Below are 13,072 nucleotides of genomic sequence, written 5' to 3'. Positions count from 1 at the left end.
GTGGGTGTGACAGGGGAGGGGGCTGGGTGTGATGGGGCAGGGGGCTGGGTGTGATGGGGTGGGTGTGACAGGGGAGGGAGCTGGGTGTGACAGGAGAGGGGGCTGGGTGTGATGGGGTGGGTGTGACAGGGGAGGGAGCTGGGTGTGACAGGAGAGGGGGCTGGGTGTGATGGGGTGGGTGTGACAGGGCAGGGGGCTGGGTGTGACAGGGGAGGGAGCTGGGTGTGATGGGGTGGGTGTGACAGGAGGGAGCTGGGTGTGACAGGGGAGGGAGCTGGGTGTGATGGGGTGGGTGTGACAGGGGAGGGAGCTGGGTGTGACGGGGTGGGTGTGACGGGAGGGAGCTGGGTGTGACAGGGGAGGGAGCTGGGTGTGACAGGGGAGGGGGCTGGGTGTGATGGGGTGGGTGTGACGGGAGGGAGCTGGGTGTGACAGGGGAGGGAGCTGGGTGTGACAGGAGAGGGGGCTGGGTGTGATGGGGTAGGTGTGACAGGGGAGGGAGCTGGGTGTGACGGGAGGGAGCTGGGTGTGATGGGGTGGGTGTGACAGGACAGGGGGCTGGGTGTGATGGGGGAGGGACCCGGTGTGACGGGGAGGGGGCCGTTCACAGGTTGCCCACACGGCCGTGCTGGGATCTAGTCAGTGCCCTGGTCTGGGGGAGGTGACTCGACTTGGTGACGCTGGCGAGAGAAGCCGGGGAAGGCGACTCCCCCCGGCCAGCCCAGGGGCCCGCATGGCCTGGAGCCAGGCCCCAGCTGGACACAGCTGGCTCTCGGCTTGGGGACGGCTGCTGCCCCAGGAAGCCAGCCGGGGGGCTGTGCCATTCTGCACCTCTCTGCCCTGAGACACCCCCCAGAGCCGGGGCAGGGCTGAGCAACTCATCCGCCCATGCGACCCCCAGGCCCGTCCCTTGCGGCCAGTTGGGCAGGGACGATGCCATTCCTCAGCCTGGCGCGGGCACAAAGGGGCTGTGAGGGAGAGCTGGGCTGCGCCCCGCACCTGGGGCCCGTTCCCCCACCCGGCTCCCCACTGACCTGCTCAGCGGGGCAGGGAGGGGGCTGGCCGCCGGCGCCCGCCATCCTGGGGGAGACTCCCGGAGCCGCTATTCTTCTGCAGCTTCATTCACACTCCTGGGCTCAGGGCGGCCAGCGAGCGAGCGGCCCCGGCCCCTCCCCCGCGTGCTCCGCGCTCGCTTGCTTGGGGACTTGGCATTACTTTCGGCTCAGCTCCTCCGGCGCAGCGCGGCCCCCCCCGGCTCGGCTCTCTCACTAGCCCCAGCAAGGGGGCTGGCAGTGCCCAGGGCTCCCCCGCCCCCCAGCCCCCGCTGGCACAAGCCCCTGGCTCGGGGCCATGGCACACCCAGCAGCCGTCCCCCGAAGCAGCCACTCTCCGGCCGGGGCAGCGAGGGTCGGCAGGGTGGTGGCCAGAGCTCAGGACAGGGCTCCAGCACCAGAGCGAAGCGCAGTCAGCGAGCCAGCTCCCCATGGGGGCTGCACCCCAGGGACTGTGAGATGGGGGGAGCGTCACTCACAATCTCCAAGTGCCATGGGTGTGCAGGCTACTCCCTCCCCCACCAGACCCCATGCAGCACTGGGGAGCCAGACAGCTCCTTGGCCACCCCGATCCTGCTCTCCGGTGCCCCCACAGGGGTCAGATCCGGATCAGGCCCCACCACTCCTATCACCAGTGTCTCCAGCCTGTTACTTGGTCAAGAGCATTCCCAAAGGGCGAGACCACCAACCCCTTGCAGCTCCCGCCTCCTTGCCTCAGTTTCCCCCTTTCCCCTACTCCCTGGGGAGAAGGCTTTCCTGGTCCCTGCTGGTGACAGACTTAGGGGCAGGGTGTGACCGAGAAGGGAACATTAACCTGGGAATGTTGTGTGGGAGTTTTACGAGGTTACTGTCTGCACTGATCCCAGATGGGGATGGGGAATAAGGGGCTGACTTCGCTGAGCGATGACACTTGGCGGTGCCCTGCGTAACCTGAGCCCAGGAGGCGGTTGGGGCCAGGTGACACCTTCTGCTCCGGAAACTGGACAAAGGCTGCAGGGGCCACGGGGCTGGGTGGGGGGGAGGCTGCTGGAGGGAGTTTCAGTTTGGAGCTGGGTGGGTGGGTGGGGGAGGCCCAGAGCCTGGGTCTGAGCTCTCCACCCCCTAAGATGGACCTGGCTGAGGGGTCCTGTTCTCTGTACCTACAAGCTCTGTTTTGAACTGTTCCTGTCGTCTAATAAACTGTCTGTGTTACTGGCTGCCTGAGAATCCCGGGGAATGGCAGGAAGTGGGGGGTGCAGGGCCCTGACGCCCCCACACTCTGTGACACAGGGACAGACAGACTTAGGGACAGGGACAGAGAGGGCTCCCTGAGGTCAGGATTGAGGGGCCCCTGCAGAGCTGGGGGGGAGCCAGGGCTGGCTTAGTAGGGGGCTGTGGGTAAGGATTGAGGGGCCCCAGCAGAGCTGGGGGGCAGGTCTAGGGCAGCAGGGGGCGGTGGGTCGGGAGTGAGGGGTCCCAGCTGGGGGCAGGGGGAGCTTGACTCGCCATCTCTCTCCCAGCTCCCCAGGATCCTGGCCGGGCCCCAAGGGACTCAGCCCAGGGTTGCCCCCTGCTGGCAGCTCTGGTCTCAGCATTGCGGGGCCCTTTGCTAAACTGGCGTGAGCGGCGCAGGGGTCTGGCGGCCTGTTGGGCTCCCCCAGGACGGCACCGGGGCAGCTCGGTTCCAGGAGGGGCTGGCGGGTCGGGGTCTGAGGCTCATAGGGATTCCGCTTGCAAGGGCCAGAGACGCTTCTGCCCCCTGAGAACCCCCCAAGACCTGCCCCATCCAGCTGGGCTCTGCTCCAGGGCACTGGTCTGACAGCCGGGCAATGGCAGGCTGGGCGCCCACTCCCGTGAGACCAGAGCTGCCAGCAGGGTGTGCCTCCCGTTCCGGGCTGTGCAGCCAGCATAGTTTGGCCTTAATGAAGCCTCATTAGTGGGACCCAGCTGCTCATAGCCCCTCCCCCCTGCATTGGCAGAGCTCCCTCCCCACACCGTCCCTGCTTGGGCCCACAGCATCTACCTGGGGCTGTGCAGTGCAGGGTGCTGGGGGCTGCTGGCCACCTCACCTGTGCCCACGAGAGCAGCTGGCATCGGGGTGACCCTGTCTCCAAGCCGGCGTTCAGCTCCCTCTCCCCCAAGAAAGATGGCCCTTACCAGTGCCCCCCTATCCTGCCACAGGAATCCGGAGACCCCAGGAGAGAGGGGCAGGATGGGACCTTGCTGGAGACCTGCCCCTCTGCACCCCAGTGCTCAGGGCCTGGCCCTGCCTGGGGCTGCTGGCCCCACCCTGCCGGGAAAAGTCCCACGGCTCACCCCATTCCTTTGACATCCCTCTCCTGGCTGAGCTGGCCACCCATCGCCTAGCTTTGCCCCTCCGACGCCTGCCCCCCTGGAGCCACTGGCCACAGGCAGGGGCTCGGTCAGTGCTGTAAGGAGCCCAAAGCCAGGAAAGAGCCTCGCTCTCACTACGGAGTCACTGCTCCTGGCACCCCACCCCGCTGCCCCATCTCCCTGGCACACAGCACCGGCCTGGGGAACTCCCCGCCACAGGCAGGCGAGGGCGACGGTGGGGAATGGAGAATCAGCTTAGACCCAAGTCATCAGAGCTCGGCGCCAGGGCTGCGGGCACTGGACTATTTCACCAGCCACTGCTGAGCCTGAGCCTCCAACCACCCTCCCTCAGCCTGCCCCTCCCTCACTCCCCCTCCTGCCAGCCCTCTCGCATGGGGGCTTCTGGCCCAGCCTGTCCCCGGGGCACTGCCAACACCCCCCGTGCTGAGGCTGATGCCGCTCAGGTCACCCTGGCCTGGCTCCATGGGGCAGCCCCTGGCTCGGGGCCCCGTGTCCGTGTCCTGGCCCAGCCGGCTCCACACCGTGTGCAGATTCCTGCTGCTATATAAATCCCCTGCCCTTGCCTGCCCCGGCCTTGGCCCACCTGTTCCAGGGTGTCTGCCCGGCAGTGCTGCTGGGAGCAGGAGCTGGGGGCAGGGGCAGGAGCACACTGCAGGGTGACGGCTGGTGTTGGGCCTGTGGATGTGGTGCAGACCGGGGGGGCTGCCAACTACAGTGGGGGGCAGGCAGTGAGCAGCTAGAGCGAGTCGGTGACATCCCCTGACGTGCGCATGCGCACCGGGTACGTATGCAAACCTGGTGACTTGGGGACTGAGCCCCCAGCCTGTGGGGCATGGGGTGCAACGTCCCCCAAGGATGCAGAGACTCTGGGCTCCTAGGCACACAGGGGCTGCCAGATGGGCTCAGCCCTGAGGCTCCTCCAGCCCCGTGTCCCAGTAGTGCTGGTGCCCGGCGTCAGGGAGGAGGCATGGTGGGAGGAGCACAGGGTGGCGGGAGGAGACATGGCAGGAGGAGGCGTGGCAGGAGCATGGGGTTGCGGGAGGAGACATGGCAGGGGCATGGGGTGGCGGGAGGAGACATGGCAGGAGGAGGCGTGGCAGGAGCATGGGGTTGCGGAAGGAGACATGGCAGGAGGAGGTGTGGGAGGGGCATGGGGTGGCAGGAGGAGACATGGCAGGAGGAGGCATGGCAGGAGCATGAGGGGGCTGGAGGAGGCGTGGCAGGAGCATGGAGTGGCAGGAGGAGACATGGCAGGAGAAGGCGTGGCAGGGGCATGGGGTGGCGGGAGGAGACATGGCAGGAGGAGGTGTGGGAGGGGCATGGGGTGGCAGGAGGAGGTGTGACAGGAGCACGGGGTGATGGGAGGAGATGTGGCACAAGCATGGAGTGGCGGGAGGAGGTGTGACAGGAGGAGGTGTGGCAGGAGCATGGGGCAGCGGGAGAAGGCATGGCAGGGGGAGGCGTGGCAGGGGCATGGGGTGGCTGGAGAAGGTGTGACAGGAGCACGGGGTGATGGGAGGAGATGTGGTACAAGCATGAAGTGGCGGGAGGAGGTGTGACAGGAGGTGGCATGGCAGGAGGAGACATGGCGGGAAGAGGCGTGGCAGGAGCATGGGGCAGCGGGAGAAGGCATGGCAGGGGGAGGCATGGCAGGGGCATGGGGTGGCTGGAGGAGACGTGGCACAAGCATGGGGTGGTAGGAGAAGGTGTGACAGGAGGTGGCATGGTAGGAGATGTGGCGGGAGGAGGTGTGGCAAGAGCATGGGGTGGCGGGAAGAGGCATGGCAGGGGCATGAGGTTGCAGGAGGAGGCGTGGCAGGAGAAGGCATGGCAGGAGCATGGGGTGGCGGGAGGAGGCATGGCAGGGGCATAGGGTGGCGGGAGGAGGCGTGCCAGGAGAAGACGTGGCAGGAGGAGGCATGGCACAGAGGGATGCCAGGCATGGCACTCAGCACAACTGCCTCTGAGCCCCCAGGGGGCAAGCGGCTCCTCACCCCATTAATGAAGACGTGGCTCATTAGCCCAGAAAGCTGGTTCCAAGCCTGCCCCTCGGGGACCAGCCTTCTTGGTGAGGGAGCAGCCGCTGTGAGCCCATCTGCCCAGGCACTTACACTGGCATCCACCAGTGCAGGGAGAGGAGCAGAAGGTGGGACTGGAGGGCAAAGCGGGCTAGAGAGAGATTGGGACAGGAGCGACTTCACCTCCAGCCCCCTGCAAGAGCGGGCAGCCGGCACCCAGTGCCACACAGGCAGCCAGCATCCGGGGGCACAGGGCTGTGGCCTGACTCGGCCCAGCTCACTGGTCACATTCCTTTAACGTCTCCTCCTCCTGCGGGTGGGCACCGGGGCAGAGACTGGGGGGCACTATCCCCCCCAAACTGGATACGTTGCAGAGGTGATGCTTGGGGGCACCCAGATTTCTCCTGTCTATTTGGCACGTTCTGGGGGGCAAGCGGCGACACCAGGCGCTCTCTGTGTCCAGGCCAGTTTCCCACATGCAGGTCCTGAGCCTCCCAGCATGGCTCCAGCACGTGCCGTTTCAGTTTTACTAGCCTATAGAATAAGGAACTTGCCCCAGAACCCCAGGTCTGGCCGGGGGCCATGTGCTGCTCGGTGCCGGTAGCCTCGGGCTGCAGTGCTGCATTGGCTGGGACGGAACGAGCCAGGCAGGTAACGGGAGGGGAACATGCAGAGGCAGATGGCGAGGGGCAGGAGTTAGCAGGGACTGGCTTGGCACGGGCAGCCTAGAAGCCGGGGTCACTGCTTGGGTCGGGCTGGTTTCTACGCTAGCGTTGAGCTGTAAGTGGCCACTGCTAAACATGGCGAATAATTAAGTTACAACAAGAAATGAGGGAGATTAAATAAGGAATAAGGAGGTGATGTCACGTGCCTGGTAGTGTAAGCGCCACTGACCGTCGGTAAATCAGAGCTAGGCCGAGACCTGTTGTTACCAAACTGCCCCTGGCCAGGGTGGCAGAGAGCTGAGCGGGAGTGGCTGGGGGCTTGTGCTGCCAGGACAATGGGAGGAGACAAAAGGGGCTGGAGGGGTGCGGTGGGGGGGGGGTGAGCAGGTCAGAGAGGGGTGGGGGGCTGCAGGAAGGGCAGCCTGAGGGCCCTGATCTTGGCACACAGAGCAGCGAGGGGCTGGTGCTGGGGTGCTGGGTGAGGAAGATCTGGGCAGGCCTGGCCCAGGATGTGCAGGCCACTGGTGCCCAACGCACACTAAGGACACACCAGGGTCACCGGCCTAGGGGCCGACGCACTGTCCAGCCCCGCCCGGGGCAGTGCAGCTGACAGGTCCCAGGGCTGGGGGGCAAGGGCGCGTGGGAAGGCCTGTGGGGAACGGAGGCTCCAGCACTGCCCAGAGAGGAGCTGCCCGGTGCCCAGGACAGACCGAGGATGCACCCGGGCATTGCTCCGCCCCACCCCCTGGGGGCTCAGAGCGTCTCTCGAGGATCTTGCCCCTCACTCTAGTGCCTGCGGGCTGCCTGCTGGGTTTGCAGGGCCGGCTCTGCGGCTGCCCCTTGCAGAGGCAGGGACCACATGGTCGGGTGAGGGGCTCCCTAGCGAGCTGCAGCCCCGCCCACCCCAGGGGTCCGTGTGGAACAGGAGCCCCGCGCCGGCTGTTTCGTCTCTTCTCCTGACATCATCAGGCCCCACTTGCGACATCACATTTGTCTCCATGGCAACGTCTGGCGAGGTCATTGCCCATCAGCCCGGCCATCTGGCTCCCAGGCGGGCTCTGCTCAGTGGTTTGGGGAGCCCGAGCTCCCCAACCTCCCTGGCACCCTGGGCTCCCCTCCAGCCCTTCACCCAGCTCCTCACATCACCAGCTGCCCCCTCCGTGGGGCGGCTCTGCCAGTGCCCTGGCCTGCTCACGCTGGGGGCTGTCTGCCCACCCAGTGCCTGCCCAGCGGAGGGGTCATGCCGGGGGTCCCTCTCTTCCCCGTGACATGTCTCTGTGCCGGCCGCCTGGCGCTGACGTGCCCCCCCGCTTAGCTCGGAGCACCCCAGCTGTTCCCGGGCAGGCAGGAGGCAGCCAAGCTCCCTTTCGGGAGAATGCGTCCAAGGTGCCCAGCGAGGCGTGAATGACAGACCGTGGAAGGGGGCTGGGCTTTCTGGAGACCATCTGGGGTCCGGGAGTGGGCGGAGGGGGCCACACGATCACACGTCAGCAGCACACATGTATGGGCACGGGCCACCTCTGGGCTGTCACTCTCAGGGACACGTGGGTGCCAGCTCTCCAGGCAGCACAGGCCTCCAGGTTGGCCCCGGCCCACCCCCCACTCACCAGCTCTGGCAAAGCCAGAGAGAAGTCAGCAGCGCATGGCCGGGAAGCAAGGAAATGGCCAGGGGACGGGGAGGTGGGTGACCCAAAATGCTAATTGTAAAGCCGTCACCACCTGCATCCGAGCTGTGGCACTGGCACGGGGCACCCCTCTGCAACACCCACACCCCGTGCTCCCTCCCTCCCGTGCTCCCGTCAGATGCCCCGAGGAAACATGCAAACAGCCACGGCGCAGCGATCCGTGCTCAGCCCGGGCACGTCACCCTCTTGCCCCCGTGCTGGGTATGGCTGGGTCACACAGCGCCAGTGCTTGTTCTGACCCCAAACCACAGACTGGGAGGGGAACGACAGTCCCCACTACCCAAACCCTAGAAATCAGTAAGGCGGCCTCAGCTGGAAGCCACCTGCAGCATCGGCCACCCCACCCCGACAGGGGCTAGAGCGGGTCAGAGACGAGCAACGGGAACCAGCAGGAACACAACTGGGACGGTGCCCTCAGAGAGGAGATGGCATCAAAGTCTATAAAATACCGACTGGGCCAGAGACGGGGTCTGGGCCCAGCTGTTCCCCCGACTCCCAGCTATGGCCCGTCCTTTCCAGGGGGCACTGATTGTCACCCGCAGTTTGGATCCATCCAGCCCAGGAAGGTGCGATCCTGCTCAGATAATCCAGGTTCCACTGTTAACTACCTTTGTGTAAACAAGGAACTAATCCATGTGTAAAGGCCAGGCTATCTCAGCGTAAGGCAATGGCGTGGAAGATACACGCGTGGGAGTGTGCATGCAGAGCTTAGCCCAGGAAATACACCACAGCCTTCACCTGCTTTTGCTTTCAGTACTCTAATGTTCTCACTCATTGCTTTTTTTTTGCCTCCCAGCCCCTAAGATGGATGCTGATATTTACCCACAAACCTAAAGAGTTACTTTTTTGTGCTGATTTTCACCAAGTTTTTATCACAAACCCTGATCCATCCCTGGGAAGTTTTAAACAAAACACAAATGGGAAATGAAGGGCTTTGCTCCCAGGATGAGACCTGGAGGCCATTTAATTCAATGGAAAGAGGGGAACTCAGAGGCAATCACAATCAGCCGGTGGAACTCACTGCCACAGGAAGTTGAGGCCAAGACCTCTGTGAGGTTCCAGGAGTGACTGGATGTTTGTGCGGGTAACAAGACTCTCCAGAGACATTGATAAAGATGCAGGCGGGGAGAGTGAAACCACTGTCAGAAACAAGAACGAGACCTCCCCTGGGATGGGTCAGCCCCCCTCAGCGACGGGTCAGCCCCCCTCTGCTCTGGCAGAGATGTGGGGGCTGAGTGCGCCTGGTGATTGCTGTGTTCGCGGGCCAAGGCTGGGGCCGCATGCACAGACTGGCCAGGCCCTCCCTGCCATTCGCCTGCCCTGACTGCAGGCACCTCCCCTCGAAGGTCTCTCCCGGTCAGGCTCCTGTCATGCCATCCCTGGTTGCACCAGTGAGCCCCAAGGGTGGGTGCAGAGTGGGGCTCTGTGCAGAGGCGGTGCCAGGCACAGCCAGCCCTGGGCTGACTTTTCCATTCAACTGGCGTGGACTCCATTTTCCCAGGGCATTCAGGCAGAAAATCCCCCAGTGGCCCCCCTAGGCAGCCCCTTGTTATTCTGGGCAGCACGCTCTGGCCAAGTGTGGTTTGCGCTGTGCTGCAGCTGGGTGGGGGGTGGGTTGTTTGGGATGCGCCTGCCCCTTAGTCCTTAACTCCCCCTGGGCTTTGCCAGGGGCGCCCACACCCAGGTGGCACCGGTGCCCGAGCCAGGACTCAGAGTCAGATGAAGCGCAAACGTCTCCTCCCGCCCCTTCCAGTCAGTGATCCCTCCTTCCCCTGCCCCCCCTTCCCGGCAGCTGCCCAGGAGTCCAGCGCTGCTGGCAGGGCTGGACAACAAACAAAGCCCACGGTTACAAGGACAAAACAGAACGTCCTTACCCATCAGCCCCCCCGCCCTGGCCCCATCGGCTGGGGCAACCCCCCAGCGCAGGTGGGGGCTGCTCCCTGGGAACCCATCGCAGCCCCTCTAGGGGAACGGGGACCAGACCCGGGAGAGCTTCGGATAGGAGTGGGGAGCTGTGCCAATGCCCCGACGTGCTCAGGACCTTCCCTGAAGACCCCTTAGCACCCCCTAGCGCCCCCAGGCCAGAGCTCCCCAAAGCACTGGGGGGGGGTGGTGCCCCGATGAGATGGCAGCCCTCTCTCCCGCCCCACCAGCTGATCTATCCGTGCCAGGAGTGCGGCCCAAGGAGCTGCCTCCCGCAGTGGGGTACCAGTCCCCGGGCCTGCGCTGCCCGGCCTCTTGCTGGGCACAGGGGCAGTAGGCTGTCGTCCTCAGGCCCCTCTATGCCCCCGACTCCAAGAGCCAACGGGATTCAAGGCTGGGCACAGGCCCTGCCTCCTCCTGCTCTGGCATCAGCACAAACACCCTGGGCGTGGCTCCCCGGTCCCACCCCTCCAGTGCCGCAGGGGGCAGAGGATCGGGCCCATCCTCCTTGCCTCCCTCTCTGGGCTGGCAGCGAGCTTGCCCCTAGAGTGCTGAACAAGCCCCACACACGCAGGGCTGGGGGGAGGAGTCTGGCTGCAGCAGCTCCCAGGGCTGGACCGAGATTTGCACACTTCACCCCTGCTCTGCCGGAGCCCCTGAACCCCGACCCACAGCCACTGGCTCTCCTTGGTGGCATGTGGGGGAGAGACGCGGCGCTGGGGGAGCTCGGCACCATGCAGCACAGGGCAGAGAAGGGCAAGGCAGGCACGACGTGGGGCAGAGATGCGGCATTGGGGGAGCTTGGCACCATACAGCGCTGTGGGGGGGGGGCAGGCATCGCATGGGGCAGAGACACAGTGCTGGGGGAGCCGGGTGTTGGGCAGGGCAGAGATGCGGCGCTGGGGGAGATGGTGTGACGTTACTGATATAAACTGGGACCATATAGAACATGGTTTGCAACCAAGGTCCTGTAGTGGCACCAAATCTTATGTAAAGGGGGTTATATAAGGTGTCTAAGACCAGGTTCTGGGTTGCTGGTTATGATTATGCTGTCTGTATGTATGGATCATTGTGTAGTTGAAGTTATGAGTATTGGCTGTATGCTGTCTGTATTTCTAATCTGTGCTGTGCTTCTGGGAAACATCCCAGTCAAGTTGGTGTTAGCTCTGCCTAGCCTGCTTGATGGCCCATTAAGGACCATCAGCTACACAACTGACCCATTGAGAGGAGGCAGATACACCTTGTAACTCAGCCGGGTGTGCAGGGACTTGCCCATGTGACTCCAAACTCCATTTTGCTGTAATTTTCCACAGTAAGAACAAAGAGGTTCTTATACCTGGAAAAGCCTATATAAGGCTGATGCCTCATCTCCATCTGGTCTTCAATCCTGCTTCCTACCTCTGGAGGGACTTTGCTACAAGCTGAAGCTCTACACAAGGGACTGATGACCCATCCCAGCGAGAGATGTTCTCCAGAAACTTGATTTAAACCTGCAGTTTACTCCATCACTGCTACAAGCCTGAACTCAGAACTTTGCCATTACTGTATGTAATTGATTCCATTTAACCAATTCTAGCTCTCATCTCTATCTTCTTCCCTTTATGAATAAACCTTTAGATTTTTGATTCTAAAGGATTGGCAACAGCGTGATTTGTGGGTAAGATCTGATGTGTACATTGACCTGGGTCTAGGGCTTGATCCTTTGGGATCGAGAGAACCGTTTTCTTTTACTGGGGTGTTGGTTTTCATAACCATTCATCCCCAGGACGGGTGGCACTGGTGGTGACACGGGGAGACTGGAGAGTCTAAGGAAATTGCTTGTGTGACTTGTGGTTAGCCAGTGGGGTGAGACCAAAGTCCTTTTTGTCTGGCTCGTTTAGTTTGCCTTAGAGGCGGAAAAACCCCAGCCTAGGGCTGGAACTGCCCTGTTTAAGCAACTGGTCCTGAATTGACACTCTCAGTTGGGTCCCGCCAGAACCGCATCGTCACAGCCGAGCAGGGCAGAGACATGGCACTGAGGGGGTAGCCGGGCACAGTGCAGTGCTGGCGGGGGGGGCTAGGCACTGTGTGGGGCAGAGATGTGGTGCTGGGGGAGCTGGGCACTGGGCAGGGCAGAGATGCAGTGCTGGTGCAGCCAGGGTCAGTGCAATGCGGGGTGGGGGGCAGGGACACAGGCAACACGTGGGGCAGGGACACGGCCCTGGTGCAGCCAGTGCAATGGGGTGCACAGGTAATGCTCCACGGAGACATGGGGCAGCCTCCCCACCCAGGGCTCTGGGCAGCACAGACTTGGAGGCCATGAGCTGGGAGGCTGGGGCTAGTGTGACCACCCCGGGCAGGCAGCTCCCCACACCGCAGCAGCTCCTGGAAAGGCCTCCCACTCCCAGAGCTGCAGCCCAGCATGGCCAGACACCCCAGGCTGGCACAGACCCTCGCCAGGGTCAGAGGCTGCCACGGTGAACACTGGGCCCTGCCTGCAGTCCCAGCGCCAGGTGGGGGGTGGGGACGCACCTGCTGGCAGGATTAGGGGGCAGGGCCGGGGCACGACTGCAGCCGGGTTTACGATGCTATTTCTATGGCCTTGGAGGCTATCCAAGGGGATTAGCTCCCTTCCTTATGGGCTCGAGAGCTCAGCAGCCACGGCCTCCGGCCTGGGGCAGGGCACCACAGGGAGCCCCCATTCCCCAGGCACTGCTGGGAGCAGAGCTGGGAGCAGTCGCCCAGCGGGGGGCCCTGACATACCCCATCCCAAAGAGGGGTGTGGGCTGCCACACCTCAGCCCTGACAGCTCTCGCCCTGCCCCACCCCCACGGGGCTCCAGGTCACAAGTCCAATGTAGAGAAGGATGGGGGCTGGATGGGGGCTGGGTGGGGAGCCCAGGGCTGGGATAGAGGGGGTGGCGGGGCAGGATTGAGGGGCATCAACAGATCTGTGGGGAGCCAGCCAGGTGAATTCCAGTCCCCATCCTCTCCCACATGCTGCCTTCCTGAACTGAGCTGGGCCTGGGCATTTTCCAGGAAGCTGTTAAAGATTCACCCAGAGTGGATTTGGCACCTCATGTCTGCCTGGCTCCCTGCCACGGCACAGGTGTCAGTGCCAGCCTCCCCCACATGTCGGTGCCAGGGCTCCCCCCGCACAGGTGTCCGTGCCAGCCCCCCCACGCACACTCAGGTGTCCGTGCTGGGCTTCCCCAAGCTTAGGGAAGTGCAAAGCAGTGGCTGGGGTGCTGGGAGGGAGCTGTGCCAGGGCAAAAGGGAGAAAGGAAGCAAATACGCGCACGGGGCAGCGCGTGAGCGCACAAGGAGCAGCACAGGGCAGCGCGTGAGTGCACGAGGGCAGTGTGTGAGTGCACGGGCTCATGAGCATGACCAGCTGTGAGCACGAGGGTAGTCTGT

The 13,072-nt window shown here is 63.7% G+C and overlaps 1 protein-coding gene and 1 pseudogene across 1 annotated transcript; both read right to left on the bottom strand.

Annotated features, from left to right (window-relative positions):
• Positions 1 to 13,072, bottom strand: part of LOC115656804 — a 45,539-nt pseudogene that overhangs the window by 21,924 nt on the left and 10,543 nt on the right.
• On the bottom strand, positions 4,271 to 5,293 carry LOC115656150 (lysine-rich arabinogalactan protein 19-like). The gene is made up of 2 exons (XM_030572480.1): positions 5,050 to 5,293; positions 4,271 to 5,003 (listed from the first exon to the last, which is right to left on the bottom strand). The coding sequence occupies exons 1-2, from the start codon at positions 5,244 to 5,246 to the stop codon at positions 4,289 to 4,291; spliced, it is 912 nt and encodes a 303-aa protein (XP_030428340.1). The 5' UTR covers positions 5,247 to 5,293; the 3' UTR covers positions 4,271 to 4,288.

This window comes from Gopherus evgoodei, chromosome 8 (assembly GCF_007399415.2).
Source record: "Gopherus evgoodei ecotype Sinaloan lineage chromosome 8, rGopEvg1_v1.p, whole genome shotgun sequence".
NCBI lineage: Eukaryota > Metazoa > Chordata > Testudines > Testudinidae > Gopherus > Gopherus evgoodei.
This window is presented reverse-complemented; position numbering and strand designations above follow the sequence as displayed.